General features: G+C 37.8%; 2 protein-coding genes across 14 annotated transcripts; one reads left to right on the top strand and one right to left on the bottom strand.

Annotated features, from left to right (window-relative positions):
- Window positions 1–4,799: 4,799 nt before the first annotated feature.
- Window positions 4,800–6,207, top strand: LOC112281678 (protein LYK5). The gene has a single exon (XM_024518472.3). It carries the CDS (start codon window positions 4,800–4,802, stop codon window positions 6,105–6,107), a length of 1,308 nt encoding a protein of 435 aa, XP_024374240.1. The 3' UTR covers window positions 6,108–6,207.
- Window positions 6,208–6,911: 704 nt separating this feature from the next.
- LOC112281677 (V-type proton ATPase subunit a3) lies at window positions 6,912–16,086 on the bottom strand. Of its 13 annotated transcripts, none has more exons than XM_024518465.3 (20): window positions 15,981–16,086; window positions 15,643–15,797; window positions 15,356–15,400; window positions 14,872–14,994; window positions 14,634–14,741; window positions 14,240–14,353; window positions 13,896–14,069; window positions 13,470–13,607; window positions 13,077–13,184; window positions 12,127–12,234; window positions 11,583–11,731; window positions 11,107–11,260; window positions 10,831–10,988; window positions 10,343–10,552; window positions 9,774–9,957; window positions 9,427–9,510; window positions 9,095–9,273; window positions 8,591–8,650; window positions 8,199–8,428; window positions 6,912–7,636 (listed from the first exon to the last, which is right to left on the bottom strand). In XM_024518465.3, the coding sequence occupies exons 2-19, from the start codon at window positions 15,763–15,765 to the stop codon at window positions 8,224–8,226; spliced, it is 2,424 nt and encodes an 807-aa protein (XP_024374233.1). In that variant the 5' UTR covers window positions 15,766–15,797; window positions 15,981–16,086; the 3' UTR covers window positions 6,912–7,636; window positions 8,199–8,223. The 13 variants fall into 13 exon arrangements, 12 of the variants coding, with proteins under 12 accessions (XP_024374233.1, XP_024374234.1, XP_090106217.1 ...); XM_024518466.3 differs by having other exon boundaries at window positions 15,643–15,807; window positions 15,981–16,082; XM_090250091.1 differs by having other exon boundaries at window positions 8,199–8,298; window positions 15,643–16,074.
- Between the last annotated feature and the right edge of the window lie 2,812 nt (window positions 16,087–18,898).

Raw genomic sequence — 18,898 nt, 5'->3', positions numbered from 1 at the left:
ATTTAGAAATTCATAACTCTTGTTCTAACTATTCAATTTTTCTCAAATTTATAAGATAGGTAGAATTCACCGTTAAGTTTTATTAAAAAAAAAAATACAATTACAAATTCACTCTCAATCTTTTGGCATCTAAGAAATCCTAGTAGATACTCTAAACCCTAATTTACAAGTATCTAAGTACTATTTTCTTAATACCTCAAGAATTCAATTCTCAAATGCCAACAAACTTATGTAAAAAGTTTATTAGGATGAATATAAACATTTCCTAAAATTTTGAGCCAAAACCTTATCAAATTGCTCAAGATATAGTTCAAGACACAACCACTAGTAAATCAGGTCACTTACTACCCTTAGATTGCATGTGCTAACTTCAAAATCCAATATCTTTTTCATCCCAACTTGGAATCCAGCAAGCAATGTGCAAAAAGTATAGCCGCAAAAGTGTTCTCTTCATTCACACTTGCTAATCCTCAATTGCCCTTCGTATGCGTGCGTTATGTCAAAAGAGTGATAGTAGCTCCCAAATCAACACCTTAACTTTGAGCACCTATATCTCCTTCATATAAACTCCAAATCATATAAGATTTGTACCAAAACCATAGCCAAAAACCTAAGCTCTCTAAAACTAGTCTTCAAAGTTCAAATGGCCCTTAAAAACTAACCCTAATCTCTAATATGGCCTCGGGCAGCCTCCTCAAAGTCCATAGGTCATGATTTTTGACCAATAGGAATGAAGATTTTCATCATCCATCTCCATTCATCTATATGGATATCCTAAACTCTCTTTTTGCTATCAAAATCCCTCTTCAACTCTTTTTTTTTACAAGATTTATTCAATATATGCCCTAAACACCAAATTAAAGAACCAAAATAAGACTTCAAGGATCACCAATGTTTAATAAAGGTGACTCTAAATATTAAAAATTACTACCAACAAAAACAATCTCAAAAGCCACTATCAAAAAAAAAATAAAGTTATAAAAATTCTAATAGTAATCCTTTTAAACAACTTCTTTTTAAAGTAGTAATTTAATTACATTCTACAACCAATTAAAATCCAATAACATGGCTCTCACCACGTTATTAAGTAAATTATACATTAAATATATAATCACATTATTTTCACATGGTAGCCAAACTACAACACAACACTGTCCTGGAATGAGACATTATCAATAGTTGAGTGGATCTATCAACTATCTTCAAAGAGAATAAAGAACAAAATCAGTGACAAATACAATTTGCTACATCTTAGACTTCTTCAATATATGATTATCACTCTTTGTGGAATTTGTCCATACAAAGAGGAGACATAATATCAGGATTATATACCTACTCATTAATTAGGTAAGTAGAATTAAGTAAATATAAATTAATTTCATAATATCTTCTAGAGAAGCCTCTTAGAAGCTTCCTAGATGCTGTTTTATCTTTACATATGTTTGTTGTTGATTAATAGGTTAGAAACTTGGTCAACAAGCTACTTATGTATCATGTGTATTGATAGCTTGCAAAATAAGATAAATATGTGGTAGCCATATAGAAAACTTGCCTTACAAGTTAAGATATGTGTCATGCAAAGTCAACACGTTTTTGGAGGATCTATAAAATTTGGCCACATAGATCGTAAGTAGATAGTATATATAGAAGTAAGAATGAAGCTTTCTTCATTTTTTTCAATTCATTTCTTCTTTCTAGTTTAGATTCAAGAATCTCTAGTTTCCTTGTCTTTTAAAAATAGCTATTTTAGTTTCTTTTTGATATACATACTTCTTTATTTTTATTTTTCTATACTTATTTATTTAATTTCATCAAGTTCTTATTCTTCATAGATCAATCAAAAGAATTTTTCTTCTTGGATTGGTAAAGATCCAAATCAAAGTACAATATGTCAATAATATGTCATTAATTCTACATGGCAAAGAAGTTAAAATAATTCAAAGTCATGTCCATAGTGCCAATAAATAAATCATTGTTCTTTTATACTAATAAAGTGTTTTTGAAGTGATGCTTGCATTTAAAACACTTCTTGCACCTTTTTCCTTCTCACTTATTATCTACATAATTAAAGGCCTAATTTGGAAGGTCAAAATTCAATGTATCATTCAAAGACCACAATAATATGCCATCCTACTCTTCTATAGTAAAATTAGTAAATCTTAATGGAACCTATGTCATATCCAATGGACGGACTGGATAGAATTTATATAATACACTATCTACTTAGAAAGTCCCCTCTTGTGTAAACTCCATGTGTCACTCACTTTAGTGAAGGACAAATGACGATTTCTATTCTTGGTGAAGTTTAAGTTCAAGTAGAATAATATATGGAACCATAAATAGTTTCAAAAAGAAGTGGGCCTCTTATAGCAACTCTAATATAAAGTAGTGGTAGTAAACTAGTAGTAAGAGCACATCACAAGACAAGTAGATTTATCATGCCTCATATATAATGAAAGAACAATAGAAACTATTATGGACCATTTTTGAAAATATTTGATCTTTTAATATGCATAAAAGTGTATTAGCATTATATTCAGGTAATTAGATCACTTCTATAGTGTAGTATCTTGGTCCTTACTAGATTAGAAATAATTGTTATTTGCCCACCATATTCTAAGATGCTTCTACTAAGTGGGTAAGTTTTGGCCATTATTATATAATATAATGCTTTAGAACCTCTAGATAGCAAGGAATGATAAATTTTTTAATATGAAAATGTAGAGCCATGCAAAATTAGACCATGCTATTTGGCAAGGCCTTTGCAATTATAATAGAATTACTTGGCATAAGACCTCGTATAAAAATCTTAAATTGTTACTTAAGGCATTTGGTGAATTTTATAAGAGATGGAGTAATTATAAGACTTTATATCCCAAAATAGATTTTTGAATAACACAAGTTAACTTAATTGAGTAGTGGCAATTTTATAGTACTAGAAAAGATATGGTAGGTCTTTTTTTCTCCTCCCTTCTATTATTAATGATATGAGTGGCATATATTCTACTTTTTTAATACAATTGAACAAAGTTTGATTTGTGCCAAAAAAAAAAATAATAATAATAAAAGGGGCATTGAATAAATTAGTGATGTTCAAAAATTAGTAGTGGGTACAGGATTTGGATAAAGTTCGGGGAAGATCAAGCCAAAGCTATTCAATAAGGAAAACGTCCTAAAGGGGAGGGCTCAGTAATCACCCAAGGGGCGCATTCACACTGGCAACGGCACCGAGGGGGGCCAACAACGATCCGACCGAATGAACGCGTCGGCCGCGCCGAGGTTGGTTTCGCCGCATCGGGAATGAGTTAAGCAGCGCGTCGTGACGCGAGCGCGTGTGCGATAGCAACACAGCGAGCACAGTGCTAAGTGCAACTGCGAGGAGGGAGCTCGTGCGCGGGGGATTGATTACTGGAAGGGAGAGCTTCGGGGCCCACCACTATGAGCACGGTAAGCAACGTCGTCACTGCGTGGGCTCGCTCCGACACGGCAGCTTTAGATGATGACGATACGATATCCGGAGTGACTTTTGCTGTGATGGCACAGGTGCAGCGAATCAGTCGGGCGCATGGCGAGACGGGACCCGGCAGGGCGCATTGTAACAATGTTGTACAGACTTGGTTCTCAATTCGAGGAACAGCGTCGTGTGTGTGTGCCACTGTCGCTGAGAGGATCGGTGGGGTCCTTGTGATTAGATCGTCCCTGGCGATCTCCCTTGGCAGCTTCGTGCCTTGTCTTACGCCTGGTGCTCGTTTACGTTTGTGGAAACATTCTGTCTGAGTATCCTGGATTCATTGTGGTGTAACTCTAGTTCATTGAGTCGTCGCAGGCTGTCGGGTCCGCTCCACAATCGTTTTTTTGTTTTTTGTGTTTGTTTGTTTGTTTGTTTGTTTTTGTTTTTGTTTTTTGTTTTTTGTTTTGTTTTGTTTTTTTTTTTTGTGTTTTTTTGTGTTGTTTAGAGTTGTGTGCCACGACACTCAGTCGTCAGTCATCAACGCGGGAATGAGCGGCGAGTGCAGGATCATCACAATCCTTGTCCTGACTTGTAAGTTCGTCGATCGGGGATTCATGAGCGACTGCATCGCTGCAGTTACTCCGTTTTTAGCTTTCAGACGTCTGTAGTCAGTCTGCTCCTGTGTTTCTCTTGCGCTGATGGATTTGGCTTTAATGTGCTAGCTGCATTCGTTGAGTTGCCCTGTTTCTCGATCCGGCTGGCTTGAGCGTCTCTCCTCTGCTCTTTTCCTCGCTTCGTTGATTACTTAAATTCATGCTATCTTGGCAGGCTGTGGTCGCTGTTACCGATCCTACTTCTGTCGAAATGGAATGCCTCCCTTGCTTTGATCTGCATGTAGGCTGTTTCTTATCAGAGGGTTCGTGATGTTTGTCAGTCTGAAGCGCTGTGTTCTATTAGGGTTACTTCAGTTTCTCTAATCCAGAGGGAAATCATCTGGTAGGTAGCAGGCGCTTGATTCAGAAATCCTTGGAACGTAAGTTAGGGTTGTCGCGGACCTGATGTTGTCCCGATTCCCTGGGCAGTTTCTTTTATGTACTATCAGGAAAACCGCTTCTTGGTGTTTTCTCCTTCTCGGTGGCCTATTTAATTTATGAAGTGAGAACCAATCAGGTCCTTTTAATAGATTTTAGGTTACTCACATGACATAGAGCAGGAGAGAGTACTTTGGCGATGTCGAGATTCTAGCAAGTGCGTCCTGGATCTTCTGCCTCAATTATGAATTTGAGTTCAGAGACCTTCTGCCGCGGACAAGAGCGAATAGGGTTTCAGATTCTGTGACTTGCTCAGCATGTGTTTGTTTAGGCGACGCAAGTTGCCGAAACAGGCACCTTCATATGCACCATCGCAAGCATGGACTCTCAATTCGGAAACGGCATTGAGGAAAGCACAGGATGATAGCAGCTTCGATTTGAGTACAAGTTACACGGTCAGTCAATCTGAGTTGTCGAAGGAATCAAAAGTTTCTAGAGAAACTGCAAATTCTTCAGGAAGTACATTATCTTTGGCGAGTTTGAAGGGTATGCTGTCTGATGGCGCACACATTTTCACGTACAAAGAGCTACAAAAGCTAACAGGTAATTTTAACCCAGCTAAAAACCTCGGAGGAGGCACGTTTCGTGGGACTATTTCGGGGAAGAATGTCACCGTAATTGTGGAGAAAAGGACATGCGCGGACATCGATTTTGTTACTGAAGTTAAGAGCATTTGTAACCTACATCACTCCAGTCTTATAAAGCTTATTGGGGGCTGCATGAGCGGGGATCAGTCGTATTTGGTGTATGAATATATCGATGGTGCAAATTTGCGGCAGTGCTTAGGCAGCGCTATTGCCCCCGGTTTCACAGCGCTGAAGGCGTGGACAGAAAGGATTCGAGTCGCCCTTGAGGTGGCGAAGGGGATCGAATATCTTCACGAACATGCTTCACCCCCTTTTGTACATAAATACATCAAAAGCAGCAGCATCATTTTAGACAACGAGCTTCACGCGAGGATTGCCAACGTGGGAGTTGCGAGAATTCGAGGAGAAACGGCGACAGAGCCTGATTTAGCCGGTGCCCGAGAGGCTAGACAACTGCCCAGGAACCGTAGTTCAGCACGGGAGGCGCAAGGGCTACACCATGGGCGGACGTTTGGGCGGCCGCGCAGCATCAAGATCTCGGGAACTCATGGGTACATGGCCCCTGAGTATACTCAAACTGGTGTCATCACCTCGAAGCTTGACGTTTACGCTTTCGGCGTTGTTTTATTAGAGATGCTTTCGGGACAGGAAGCCGTGAAGCTCCAGCGAAGCCCTGGTGAGAACACTGTTAAGAAAACTGTATTGCCTGAGGTGATAGCTGCCATATTTTCCGACAAAGATCCTAGAACTAGGGTTCGAGAATGGATAGATCCACTGCTTAGAGACAATTTCCCTCTGGAGTGTGCATGTAGAGCGGCGCTTGTAGCCAGAAAGTGTGTGCTTGCGAATCCTGACGACAGGCCAGCTATTCGCAATGTGACGCTCAGTCTTGAACGAATATACGTAGCTTCGAAGCAATGGGAGGACAATATGTTGGCATCCAAGAACTTGTTGACGTCTACTCTCACTGCTCGTTAAAATTCCCTGTCATCATTCATGGCCATGTCCACGGGTGCAGCCCTAGACCGCCAAGTGTGATATACTTGACTTTTTCTCAATTTTGATTCTGAATTCTTAACTGTTGCATTTTTCTCTCGCGGTCTCATTCCCCTCCGTCTGTTGCTTATTTCTGATCAAGTTTCTTGAGCTCAATGATTTCTACTTCTCTGGAATTGATTGAGATTTGCAGTGTCGTTCTTAACTGGACAGATTACCAATGAGTACTGAGGACTGCACACCTAGAAGATCAGTAGTAATGCACGTCTCTTCTTGCATCGAATGTTGCCATCTTTTACCCAATATTTGCACATTAATAAACCTGGAATAAATCAGGTAAAACGAGCTGGAAGCATCAGTTTTCGTGTAACTCCGCCATTGGGTTCTTTCCAGATCGTGATACTCTTAGGTGTTATATGCCATATTTCCACACCCAAGTTTGTGCATAATCGTAGATCGCTTCGATGTTATTCTTTGTTGGGATTTAGTGTCATCTGGCTGTCATTCCTGGTATCTGAGTAGTTCTCGGTGTGCAACGCATTTCTTTTGTGACTATTCTACAAGCTCTTCGTGAAGCTTCGCCATTACACTACGTTTGACGATTGTATCACTTGATGTCGCATATACTGGAAACATATATAAACCTGAGCCCTGTTCTGAAACTCAAAGGTCTTCATTTCATCTTCGCAGGCTGACAATGGATATTCACGAGGGATCACAAGTGGCAAAGCAATTTTCCAGAAGCACCATGCATTTAATAGATAGTCCTCCGCAAACCCTGGAAGTCTTATGGCAAACCATGCATTTAATCAGTGCTCTTTTTATGGGTCTCCATGGCCGAATCTCACGCTCTATCTCCGAGTTCAAGCCGGTGTCGATTTACCTACCTACATTTGATCTCTAAGGTCTCTGCTGGTTCATTTGTTCTTCGTATTAGTATCCGAAGGAGAACTAGCTCAATTTTTAGGGCAATTACAAACGGCTCGCTTATAGAACCTTAGTGCATTTGTGATCAGCGCAATTCTGCAATTGTAGCTGGATGTTGAGACCGATTATGGCCCGTTTGATTTTTTATTGCTCGTTTCTCAATGCGAGGGTTTTGAAACGTATTGAAAATCTTGTATTTCGTAACCACAAACTAGATCTACGAGAGATTCATCAAGCGTAGATTGAGCCGACAAAGAGCCCCGTTGGCTGTTGAAGGGTAATTCAGAGAAGACCTTAATCCTTGGCGTGGGAGGGGGTGTGGATCTTAGCATTCCTCGAAGTCTTCGGACACGGTCAGCAGCGAAGGACGGCAACAAATTCTTCTGTCCAAAAATGGCAAGTTCTTCATGCTCTCCTACAATTTCATGTCACAGTGCTTCGCAGGGCCAGGAAGGAACCAGGATCCGTCATATTCTTGTTTATTCAGGTTTTGGTAGGTGAGACCGGTACATGTCGCTTGAGAATTCTTCAAGGGCTCAGCATGGCGTGGCGTGGCTCTCACATTCATTTCCAGGAGCTGATATCTGTGTTTCATGAATCAGGGAGAAGATACTTCCATAAGAGAACGACTAACACAACTTGCTCAGATATCAATTAGTGAAATACTTATAGTTTCTTTCTTTGTGTATCTTTTCAAGAATAGTCAAAGTCGTCACAAAAATGCAGTATTGGGGTTTATCGCAAGTGCTGTCTGCCCAATGCGGTGCCTAGTTGGCTTTAAAGCGGATGATACACCTTTTTAAAAATACTCTATTATGGACGTTTTCTCTCAATTACCGGAACTTAAAAAAGAAAAAAAAAAAAAAATCATATGCGAAGTCAAACTTTGTAATTAAGAATAAAGTTAGGCAGGGCTCGGGGTAGCTCTAAGTCTGTATTCCTGGTTTACGGTGTGTATGTGGTAATTTACAAGTGTAAAATAATTGCAAATTGCTTCTTGTAGCTTGGCACAGCAAACATAGGATCTTTATTTTACATCATCACCAGTTACTTCGGGAAAATTTGCGTGGAGAACGTCTGCCATGATCGGGATCGAGCAAGTGTTGATAATTTAATGTTAAGTTGATTGGGTCAATATCGATTTACCTGCGTGGCGAGCCCAATGTTTTAATCAAATATTGTCGCTTTCGAGATCCTTGAACGAAAAGGGCATGAATTTGTAGCCATCTCCGGCATAAAATTTGTTCTGGAACTCCACCCAGTGTAGCCGCAATGCATGTAAGAGAGCACTCAGAGACTCCATCAACAGGAGTACTCCAACAGTAACGAAAGCAAACATGACTAATCCAGTTAGCCTCACAAAAGGGTTTGAATACCTGTTTACACGCAACAGCCACTCCACACAAGTCATTATATATTCGACTCCATATCAGAAAAAGCAGAGTCAACGGCGAAGCAACCTATCTAGTTTTCCAGATTTGCACTTGGGTTCAAAAGCAGCAAACTCATTTGTGTATGCAGTGAAGAATAGAACTTACGAAAATGAAAGCACCAGGAATTTCTCGAAAAACACAGAGGAAAGTTGCGCGTGCGCCAAACTGATCCATGTATTATCTCTTTTCAGGATTTATAATTTATCGGTACATAATCTAACTATTCTCATTAATTTGAGATTGAATAGAAGAAAAGTAGATACATCAGGCTGTTAGACTATGTAAGGTGATCTGTGACATCTGAAACCGTAGAGAAACCAAAGTGTCTGACTCTATGTTGAAGTATTTTAGAATTTCATAGAATTGTTCGAACCTCCTTCCAAACATTCTTCTAAAAGGTAGTTGATCCTTTTTCCCTCACAAACGAAGAAAGGGTTTGTGAGCCAGACGTTTCACTTTATGGACTCACTAATGACTTGGTACTTGTAAAATAGTACGACAGATCGCAATAGCAGTTGGCTTACTTACTTGACTCCCTTACTTGATTTGTAGCACTTACTCGCCTTTCGATTGTAAAATTTACAAATAAGAGGGAAACAGAAGTTAAACCTTAGTGCCCAAAGCCGCAGATATGAGGCAGTGTTAGAGACCGTTCCTAACACAAACTCGATTGTATGAATCATTTGGTGTACAAAAATCTCGTTGAAGTTGAATTCCTCTTCATGTTCTAGATCCACTGATTCAGTATCCGAGCCTCCCAATACACCATATATCCTACCTTGCATTCTCTGTATTTCTTACACAAATTGAATGCCAATTGGGATGAGAAGTATGAAATTGTTCATTGTTTCATGAAAAATTTAACTTGAGGAATCTTGCAGGCATCAGAGGGTATTGCAGAATCGAAACAACTCGCAAGGAGATCTAAATCAGAATCGAACCTGCTCATGCAGCTTTCTTAGCTTGAAAGGCTTTGGGAATAGCATCCAAGGCACCGCCGCCAATGCTATCATCACCAACATTCGCTAACACCAACAAAAAATTACGTCATCACACAGTTCCTATACAGTTGTGAGAGGATCATCCATGTTATAAGAACAACTTTGAGATACTGTGACAAAAAATCAGACGTCGAGAGAATTACCAAATTCCTTTAGTAGCATGTGACTTGTAAGACTGGTTTTATATTTATAGCTTTTTACTTTTTGACAGTTGCGATTCTAACAGTAGCGTGACGTCGCTAATCTCAAATCGGAGGTTACAACCGTGGACAATGTTCCAGTATTACCTGAAAGTAATTTTGACCCCAAAAGAGTTGATTCTCACCCAGCGGTTCACTGGGGCTCAAAAACATATAAATCATGACGTGGTAGAGGTCGGCTTTACTTCCTTGGCACCATTTTATGACGATGAGCATGGACAGATAACCGAATAGCGAATTTAGGAACAACAACTGCGGCACAAATTGATACCTGCCATAACTTAATATCTCAGAAAATTGTCTTTTCGCATGTGGCGCAACGTAAGTAAGTGGTTTGTACTTACCAATGTTTTTTCAGAACATCACATATCATTCCGGATGCTATCAGGAAAAGTTCTGGTAATTAATGCTGATTTGCCTGAATATCTTCATTTCAGAGATCAGGTCAAACGGACTTGTAACTACACCTACGGATAGGTTTCGGATCCATGTTGACAATTCGAAACAGTGAAGTTCTACTAGAACAAGATGCAACTAATCAGAATGCCAAGGACTACATGTTTGGAAGATATGAATCTGAGATTACCCAGAGTAGAGTGCTGGGCACAACTCAAAAGGATGATGTGATATTGACGGTGAGGGAAAGACAACCTCACCAGAAGTCAAGTTTGCTGTGATTAAAATCGGCATTCCACCAGCTCAGCATAAGGCCCAAGTTCAGCTGAGAAACTCCCATCAAAACTGACATTTTCATTTTTAAGGAGTTGGTGAAAGGCAGTTCTGTCCTTGAGCCATGCCAAGCAGGATCAAGACCGAATGGGTACGGTAACTCCGACCACTTGACAAGCCCGATTCTTGATGCATCGCTGCGCATAATTGGACTCTTGGTTGAACTCAAAGCATTAGACTGGGACTTCATATCCATTTGTTATCCTATATGATGAATTGTTCAAAAAAGACTCTACTGCAGACATCCTTCCACGAACATATAGCTCTTCAGATGGAATCAATTGATGTAATCAAGATCATTCAATCATTCACCATAGAACTAAAGTAAATCTAGAATATGGGACGGTCTCAACCCAATTTAACCTTTTATGTTAAGACCCCTTACATGTGCTTTAAAGTGAATATAAGAATATACCTGCAATCGTTTTCTCTGCATGAGTAGGCGGAGTCCCAAATAAAGATGGGTACTGAAAAGAACTCATTGTATATGAAACCCGTGTATATTGAAAAGATAGACATCAAGAGGATAATATATCGCCCTCCAAAGGCCATGGTCATGAAGTCTCCCAGTTTCTGTATAGATTGCATTGGTGTTAGTTAGCGAGCATATTCTTATCACAGAAATTGAAAAGTTCAACAAAGACTTCCATCAAATTAAGCGCAAGCGGATGAGGATCCGTATTTTACATACTTTACTCTCAAAATGATTTTCTTTCAAGATCAAATACAGGGCTGCACTAAGGAGTGCTATGCCATGTCCCCAGTCGCCAAACATAACCGCAAAGAGGAATGGGAATGTAACGATCGTGAAGCATCCAGGGTTCGCTTCTTGATACCTTGCCACCCTACACAAAAGCTGGTATGTAAATAATGTGTTCAGAATTTTTGAACATGCTGGTCCTTAGACTCTGCTTTGATCTCTGCCTCGATCTTTGAAAAGATTCACAGTGTATGTCGTTTGTATTCGATCGAAAAATGCCTACTCTAGATTTCTTGGAATTCCTATTTCCATCGACATGTTTTGTTGAAACTTACCTGGTCACTATTTTGTGGTTTTCCAAATCCGTGAATCCATTTAAACTTGTAGAACTGGTTACGAAGAGGATACTATAAATTTAGGTAGTTTTAGGAGATACTCATCTAGGGGAGGTGCTTCAGCAAAGTTACCCATATGCATTCACAATTTCTTGGAAAGGTGCCGTGAATTTATTTGTTTCATAGAAAGTCGGAGGTGACTCCTTTGTCTGCACAACATGGAAGATAGAGCTGAGCTGAGAGTTGCTGTCCACTGTCGCTCTCTGCAGTGCATCTTGAATCTGTGTCCCGTGCCAGAACGCATGCCGGAAATCAAGACTACTTACAGAAAGTAGATCATATTTAAGTGTCATAAGCATGTTCAGGTTATTAATGTATGAGGGAACTATGGAGTAGAATGTAGATTTAGTTGATGATGAATTTCGAAGTTGATGAGAAGCGTTTTCATCATAAACCACAAGATGGAGTTTCAAATTTATAGTGTGGTGATTCCCTCGTCATCTACCGTGTGAAAATAAGGCCCTCAGAATATAAAATTTTACAGGAATCCTATCGCACTGAAAGCTGGAAGGGACTAAACGACAGAAACAGATGACAACCCCAGACATGAGATTCTCATTCTTCAGAATGTATGAAAACATAAGGGCATCTTGAAAATTAAGGAGACATTTCTAACCTGGGGCTTGGTTTTCACCGGGCACCAGCCCTCTGCAACAAGGCACTTACTGGTGACATCAACACTCAACATGTTCAGCGCACAGTATACTGCTTTTTCTCTTCTCACCTACAACAAAAACATTGCAATTGAAGTGCAAGTGAGGTCCGTCGCACCTCTCTTGCAGTGGTCAGCTAATGAGTGGCTTACGTGCTAATGCAATTCTAAAGCTACTAACTGGATAAAGTACTCTAGAAAAGTACTTTCATATAGCCCATCAGTTGGAATTTTACACAACCCCAACAATGCAATCAAGTCCTTTGATACGCATTCAGTTAAATACCTCTGCTAATTAAACTAGAGCCTCACAGACACCGCCTTCTTTTTGCAATTATAATTGAACATAAGTTTTTCTGTAGTTCGCACATATAATCTGTGCTATCCACCACAGGCTACACCTTCAATCTGGACGATGATGAGAAACTCAGTCCGAGGTACTAATACTGCTTCCAACCTTCTAGACTTCATGCTCGAAGCCAATGTGCTTGACGAACGTTCCACCTTCCTACTTTGCTGGTTGTGATGGATGGAGAGTATTCTGACAGGTAAATACTCTTTGTTTTTCTGTCTTTGAGAATATTTTTCTCTCCCGAGAATTAACGATGCTTTTGAATATCCATGCCTCAATACGAAGTGACACATACTGATCCAGACTACTTAAACTGGTCTTGTCAACTTCCTAAAAGGACAAACATTATTGCACACCTGGACAGACATTGAGCCCACCCTTGATCATTTTCTAACAAGATACTAAACAGAGGTTCCAAGGTGGACTCTAGAACAAAAGAGCTAAGAACTCGTTTGGGTGTAAAGAAACAATTTCTTTCGTGAATTGTGTTCATAATCGAGTCTATACGTACTAAAACCTGACGAGCCAAATGCATGTGTTACAAGAGGGATAATAACGTTACCATGCCAATCCAATGGTCGAGGTTGTAACCTAAGTTGGTGAACACATTTTGCCGATGGACAACACCAGAATTCAGTGTCGCTTGGAGCTCGGACAATCTTGTAGATACCTGTACCACAATTTTTATTCAAATAGAGATTTCCGTTAGATTTTTCACATAAAATTTCCAGTCTTCCTTGAATAAGTCTTAGGAGTTGCATTTTACTCGACTATGTGAAGCATAACATCAAGTGACCGAGAGACAAGTCCATGTAATTTAGACGATGAGGAATGAGTATACTACTTTGAGTAGAACATTTTATAGACCACACAGAACTTAGGACGTTTCTCTAGTTGGATTTGCGCATATCAATCGGCTAAATTTTGACAACAAAGATATCGGAGACTTGATCACCTCGACTTTCATTAACCCTTGTCGTGCGGAATCCTCTGGAAACGGATAACGATTGACTCCAAAAGTTTCGCATATTTTTGTTATCTTCAGTCGTGCTCGTTCCCCGGCAAAGAAAACAATGAAGACCACTTTTTCAACCTGCACCGGCATTGAGCAAATTTGTGATAAATTGCCCACAAACGCAATCGGGAAGAGGACACATGCTGCTCATTATAGGTACACGCCAATCATAATATACTCGCCACGCCACACGTTTATACAACCAGGGCTCAACTAGACGTTCGACGTCATTTTAATGATGAGGTCTAAACAGGTTCATCACTGATTTAGTCCATTTGAGTCACATATCAAATCATTTTGACTGATTAAAAGAAACAAGGTAATCTGGCGGCTATACACCATTCCAGAAGCATAGAGAAGCATCACCTGTTCACCAGAGGCGGGATCAGCGACGAAATCAGCCTGTGTTGATCGCTTGAAGTACATATTACCACGAGTTGCATGGAAGAGGATACGCTCAAAGGAATGACACTTGGAATTGACCACCAAACCGGCAACAAAGCCTAATTGGGCTTGCTTGGATGGGTTGATTGAAGCCTCCTGCCACAAAGATATTTTAGTCATGCAGTTCAGTGAAATTACAAAAGCTCACGCACATGAACACTCTTCGGCATGACAGAACAACATGTGCACCAGAGGACATTGGTGTAGAAATGCAATAACTTCTCTCAATGCTGCAAGTGGGACCTCGTGGATGTGTTTAACCTCACATGAACTTGCTCAAGCAAAAAGGGATGGTTCACATCCTCAGCATCTACAATCAAGTCTGGTTGACGTCGCTGAATGTCAGCGGTTCTTCTTGCAGAGTTGAAAGAAGTGCTTGTCTGCATTTTCAATAGAAATTACTCAATCTACATGAGGATTAGGAACATCAGCAAAAGCAAGTCTATCCATCGTCACAAGGATTGTGCTCTTTGTTCTTGAATTGTCACATAACTTGAAACCAACAGGCCATTTACCAGGTTATAAGAGGAGAACAATTAAAATGATAATCGAGTCTACGTTAATAAGATCACACTGATATCATATTTTTTTACTTGGCATGTTCTCCTACTCACTACTTTGGGTCAACTTCTGGAAAACTATCGGGTTGAATGAGGATACCTTGTGCAGCACCAAGCCCATCTCCATCAGCTCACTATAGCTTCTTTTAAGTTTTTCGCTGTTGCAATTGGACTCCAGAAGCTCTGTTTCCAACTCCGTCAATTTCATCTGCACCCGAACGTGCGCTGTGTCAATGCCCACTCGCTTCATCCCTGGGATTGGTAACTAAGGATAACTGTGATTTAAATAGAGAACAGCACGATCAATTTCATCGTTCGTGAATCTCTTCTACTGCAACCTCAAGTTCTTCTAGCTTGAGTTCTCTTTCCAAAGTGTGCCGGCAGACTGGCGTCTGTTTGGCTCTTAACAATTGGTCTTGAAACCAGCGCAGCTTCCTTGCCATTTCCTCGCATCTTTTCGTCTAGGATAAAAACCTCAGAGACACCAAATCAATGTACAGCATGTGCGTCCGTGGACGCAACTTCTAGTACAATCCAACTTCATACCAATTAAATACCCAAGATTTTGAGGATTTTACCACCATCAGGTTAGTTGGTGCAGTGATTAATCCTTGATTTAGGAGCACCTAGGAGGTAGTGTCCTAATTCCTTCTTTAAAGTTTTCGGACTTCTTACGAAGAACTATCGTTGTTTAAATGGAGTCAGGAGGTCTGCCATTCCCTTTCGATACAAACAGCTCTCGGATCCCACAATGCAAGAGAAGTATTAGAATTGCGGGCCACCATGTTTCCCAGCAAAACGATGACAACAAAATTTACATACTTGAGAAGCGAAGGGTCGTTGAAACGGACTTTTCCCGGAATTGAGCTGTAAGCAGAACCGTTAACATGGTCAAGGGCGAACTCTTCAATCGTCAACATGCTAACAGTGCAACATTGTCATCGCTTCACAACGAAATTTCATTCACGACCTTAAATGTCAATGTTGAAAATAAGATCTAAACCAGACATTGGCCACCACAATCCAAAGACATGAAGCCCTGGGATCTCAATCGTTGAAATCAAAGAAAACTCATGAAATACAAAATCCGGGAGCAGATAAAGTCTCACATCTATGAGTTGGATAAGACCAAGTTCTGCCAAATAGGTAACGGTATTGTGGGCAGCCTCGACTGGTATGATGAGCTGCACTTTGTTCATCTCCTCCGACCGGAATAAATCCATGCGCACCATTTTCGGCACTAGTTTTCTCCCTCATCACGAGGCTGCAGCATTCTATCACCACCAGCGATCAGTTCCTATTTGCGATGGCTAAAATGCCTCTCCCTCCGACAAGCTGAACCCCCCTGGACTACGAGCCTCCTCCTCTGTCTGCTGAAATCCCGACGTTCATGTCAAATAACACCAAATTTTACGTCAATGTAGTGAAATTAATACGAAAGAATTACCATCGGTGAGGTTTCCATCAGTAATATGCCAATACAGATTGTGAAGCGAACACAAAACACAATTGCAAAATAGAGACTACATTGGAGCAACTAAGGGACCAAGAAACGAAGAAACTGAACCTGCCAGATGACCCGGCTAACTGCCGGGTCATGAACTCCGACCTCTTCCTTCTCCACCCGACTTTTCGAAGGGTTCACTAACTCTTCTCTATATGGCTGTTTACCATACTTTGTCGGCAGCTACTAGACAAAGAGATGGATTATAAGAAGTTTTTTTTAACATAAATATGTGGCCTACTCGTGCTTTAATAGAATTGGACCAGTATGACTACAAAAAGAGAAATATAAGAAAAAAAAACAAGGTAAATTTTACAAAATTTGACTAATTATGTAAATCAATGTAAATATATTTATATGCATTTGTCTTTGTGTATCGGTTCAATTAAAATAATCCATAAATAGAATTATTTCTATTATTTTTTTGATGTAGTATCATTTTTGTTGTTATTATTATTTTTTTTCTTAATTATTTTTAATAGTATTTAAAAGATGATTCTTTCTTAAAATTTACCACTTTAATTACAAAAAAAATCTATTTTTATTAGGAAAAAAAATTAAAAAATTAAAAAATTAAACAAAAATCTACAGTAATCTAAAATAATTTTTAATATCACTAATCTATTATTATATATCACAACCTTCCTTATTTGCTCTTAGCCTTTGACAAACAATTTTTGTACCTCATGCATACATTATATTAATTACTCTAATAATCACAACTTGAATCATATTTGAAATTATTATATTAATTACTCTAGTAATCACAACTTGAATCATATTTGAAATTATTATATTAATTACTCTAGTAATCACAACTTGAATCATATTTGAAATTATTATATTAATTACTCTAGTAATCACAACTTGAATCATATTTTGAATTTTCTATTTGGAAATACACTAGATACCTAGTTGTAGAGAGTTTAGCTTTAACTTATTAGACAAGTTCAAATAATTGATGTAATCTTATTATAGAGGCCAAAAAAATACAATAGTACTAAAAGATATTCTATTGATAAAATCCTTTTATATTTAAGAAGCTTTATGCATGAAGCTTTCTAAAATATTTAAGAAATGCCCTAACATCCTTTGCTATACCAAATCAGTACTAACTATTTGCCGATAAGTTTGATTTTTCTTAAGCTCAAAAAAACTCCATAATCTTCTTGCAAATATCCATCCTTATATTATAATTTTTCTATAACTCTATATCTCCATCTTTAACATATATATAAAATCTTGGCTTCCAAAAATCCCTTTACTTTGAATAAAATACCCAAATTGTAATAAAACCTCTTCAAAACATTTTTCTCTTGCAAAAGATTTTCTTCTCCAAACTTTAAAAATTCATATCTCTTAATCCAACTATTTAATTTATCTCAAATTTTTAGATAATTTAGAATTTATCCTTAAGCTTTATTACAAAAAAAATGAACTATAAATCTACTAAAGATCATTTGATATCTTAGAATTCCTAGGAGGTGCTTTAAATCCTAATTTACAAGTATCCACACACAATTTTCTCCATATCTCAAAAATCCAAACTTCAAATGCTATAAATTTTATACATAAAGTTTATTAACATAATCATACATATTTTTAGTAATTTTAAGTCAAAATCTTATCAAATCACTGAAGATATAGTTTGTAATACAACCACTAGTAAATTGGATCACTTACTGTTCTTAGCTTATAAGCATTGGCTTCAACTTCCTATAACTCCTTTATTCAAATTTAAAATTCATCAAAAATTATATAAAAAGTATAGCCAAAAAAGTTTTCTCTTCAATTTTAGTTTTCGATTCTATATTACATTCTATAAGTGCTCGTTATATCCAAAAGAATAACAAGAGGTACAAAATCAACACCTTTATTTTGAGCGCCTATATTTCTTTTATAAAAACTCTAAATCATACAAAATTTATAACAAATCCATAGAAAAAAACCTAAACTCTGTAATCCCAACCTCTTAAGTTCAAATACCTCTCAAAGAATAACCCTAATTCATAATATGGCCTCAAGCAGCCTCCTTGAAGTCCATTGAGCATGCCTTTTGGCCAATAGCCATAGAGATTTTCACCATCCACCTCCATTCATCCGTATGGATGCCCTAACTACTCTTTTTGCTACCAAAATTCCTCTCTAATATTTTTTTTTATAAGATTTATATAATATATGCCCTAAATATCAAATAAAAGAAACAAAACAACATTTCAAGAGTCACCAATGTCTAATAAAGATGGCTCTAAATATATAAAACTATTATCAATATAAAATCAACTTCAATAATAGTCCTTTTAAACTAACCATTTCAAAGTATTAATCTTACTATATTTTGTGACTAACTAAAATTTAATAATGTAGCTCTAACCTTATTATATAGTAAATTATATATTAAATATTTATGTGTATTATTTTTACATAGTAATCAAACCACAACATGATAAAATCTTCCTAATTCATCTAAAAATAAGAATCTTTAACTTAATCTTAAAATCCAAATATTCTTTTTTTATAGACTTTTCTACTATCTAATTATTCTTTCAATCATCTACACTAATAAAATAGATTATATTGGCCTACTTTAATATTTATTTATAAATATTTTAAGCAAATTAATCTTTAGATTAAAAATGATTACAAAATATTTTTAAAAATTAATATACATAGTACTATATATGTATATATATATATATATATATATATATGTATATATTTATTTATTTATTTATTTATTTGAATTCTTTTTTAAATGTTATTCTAATTTGTTAAAAAATATTAGATTATATATTATTTTTTATAAAATCTATTATTTAAAAAATATTAGATATTATATAACTATTTAATATATAATCTTT

The sequence above is a fragment of the Physcomitrium patens genome, chromosome 4, assembly GCF_059467195.1.
Source record: "Physcomitrium patens ecotype Gransden chromosome 4, ASM5946719v1, whole genome shotgun sequence".
Lineage (NCBI taxonomy): Eukaryota > Viridiplantae > Streptophyta > Bryopsida > Funariales > Funariaceae > Physcomitrium > Physcomitrium patens.
This window is presented reverse-complemented; position numbering and strand designations above follow the sequence as displayed.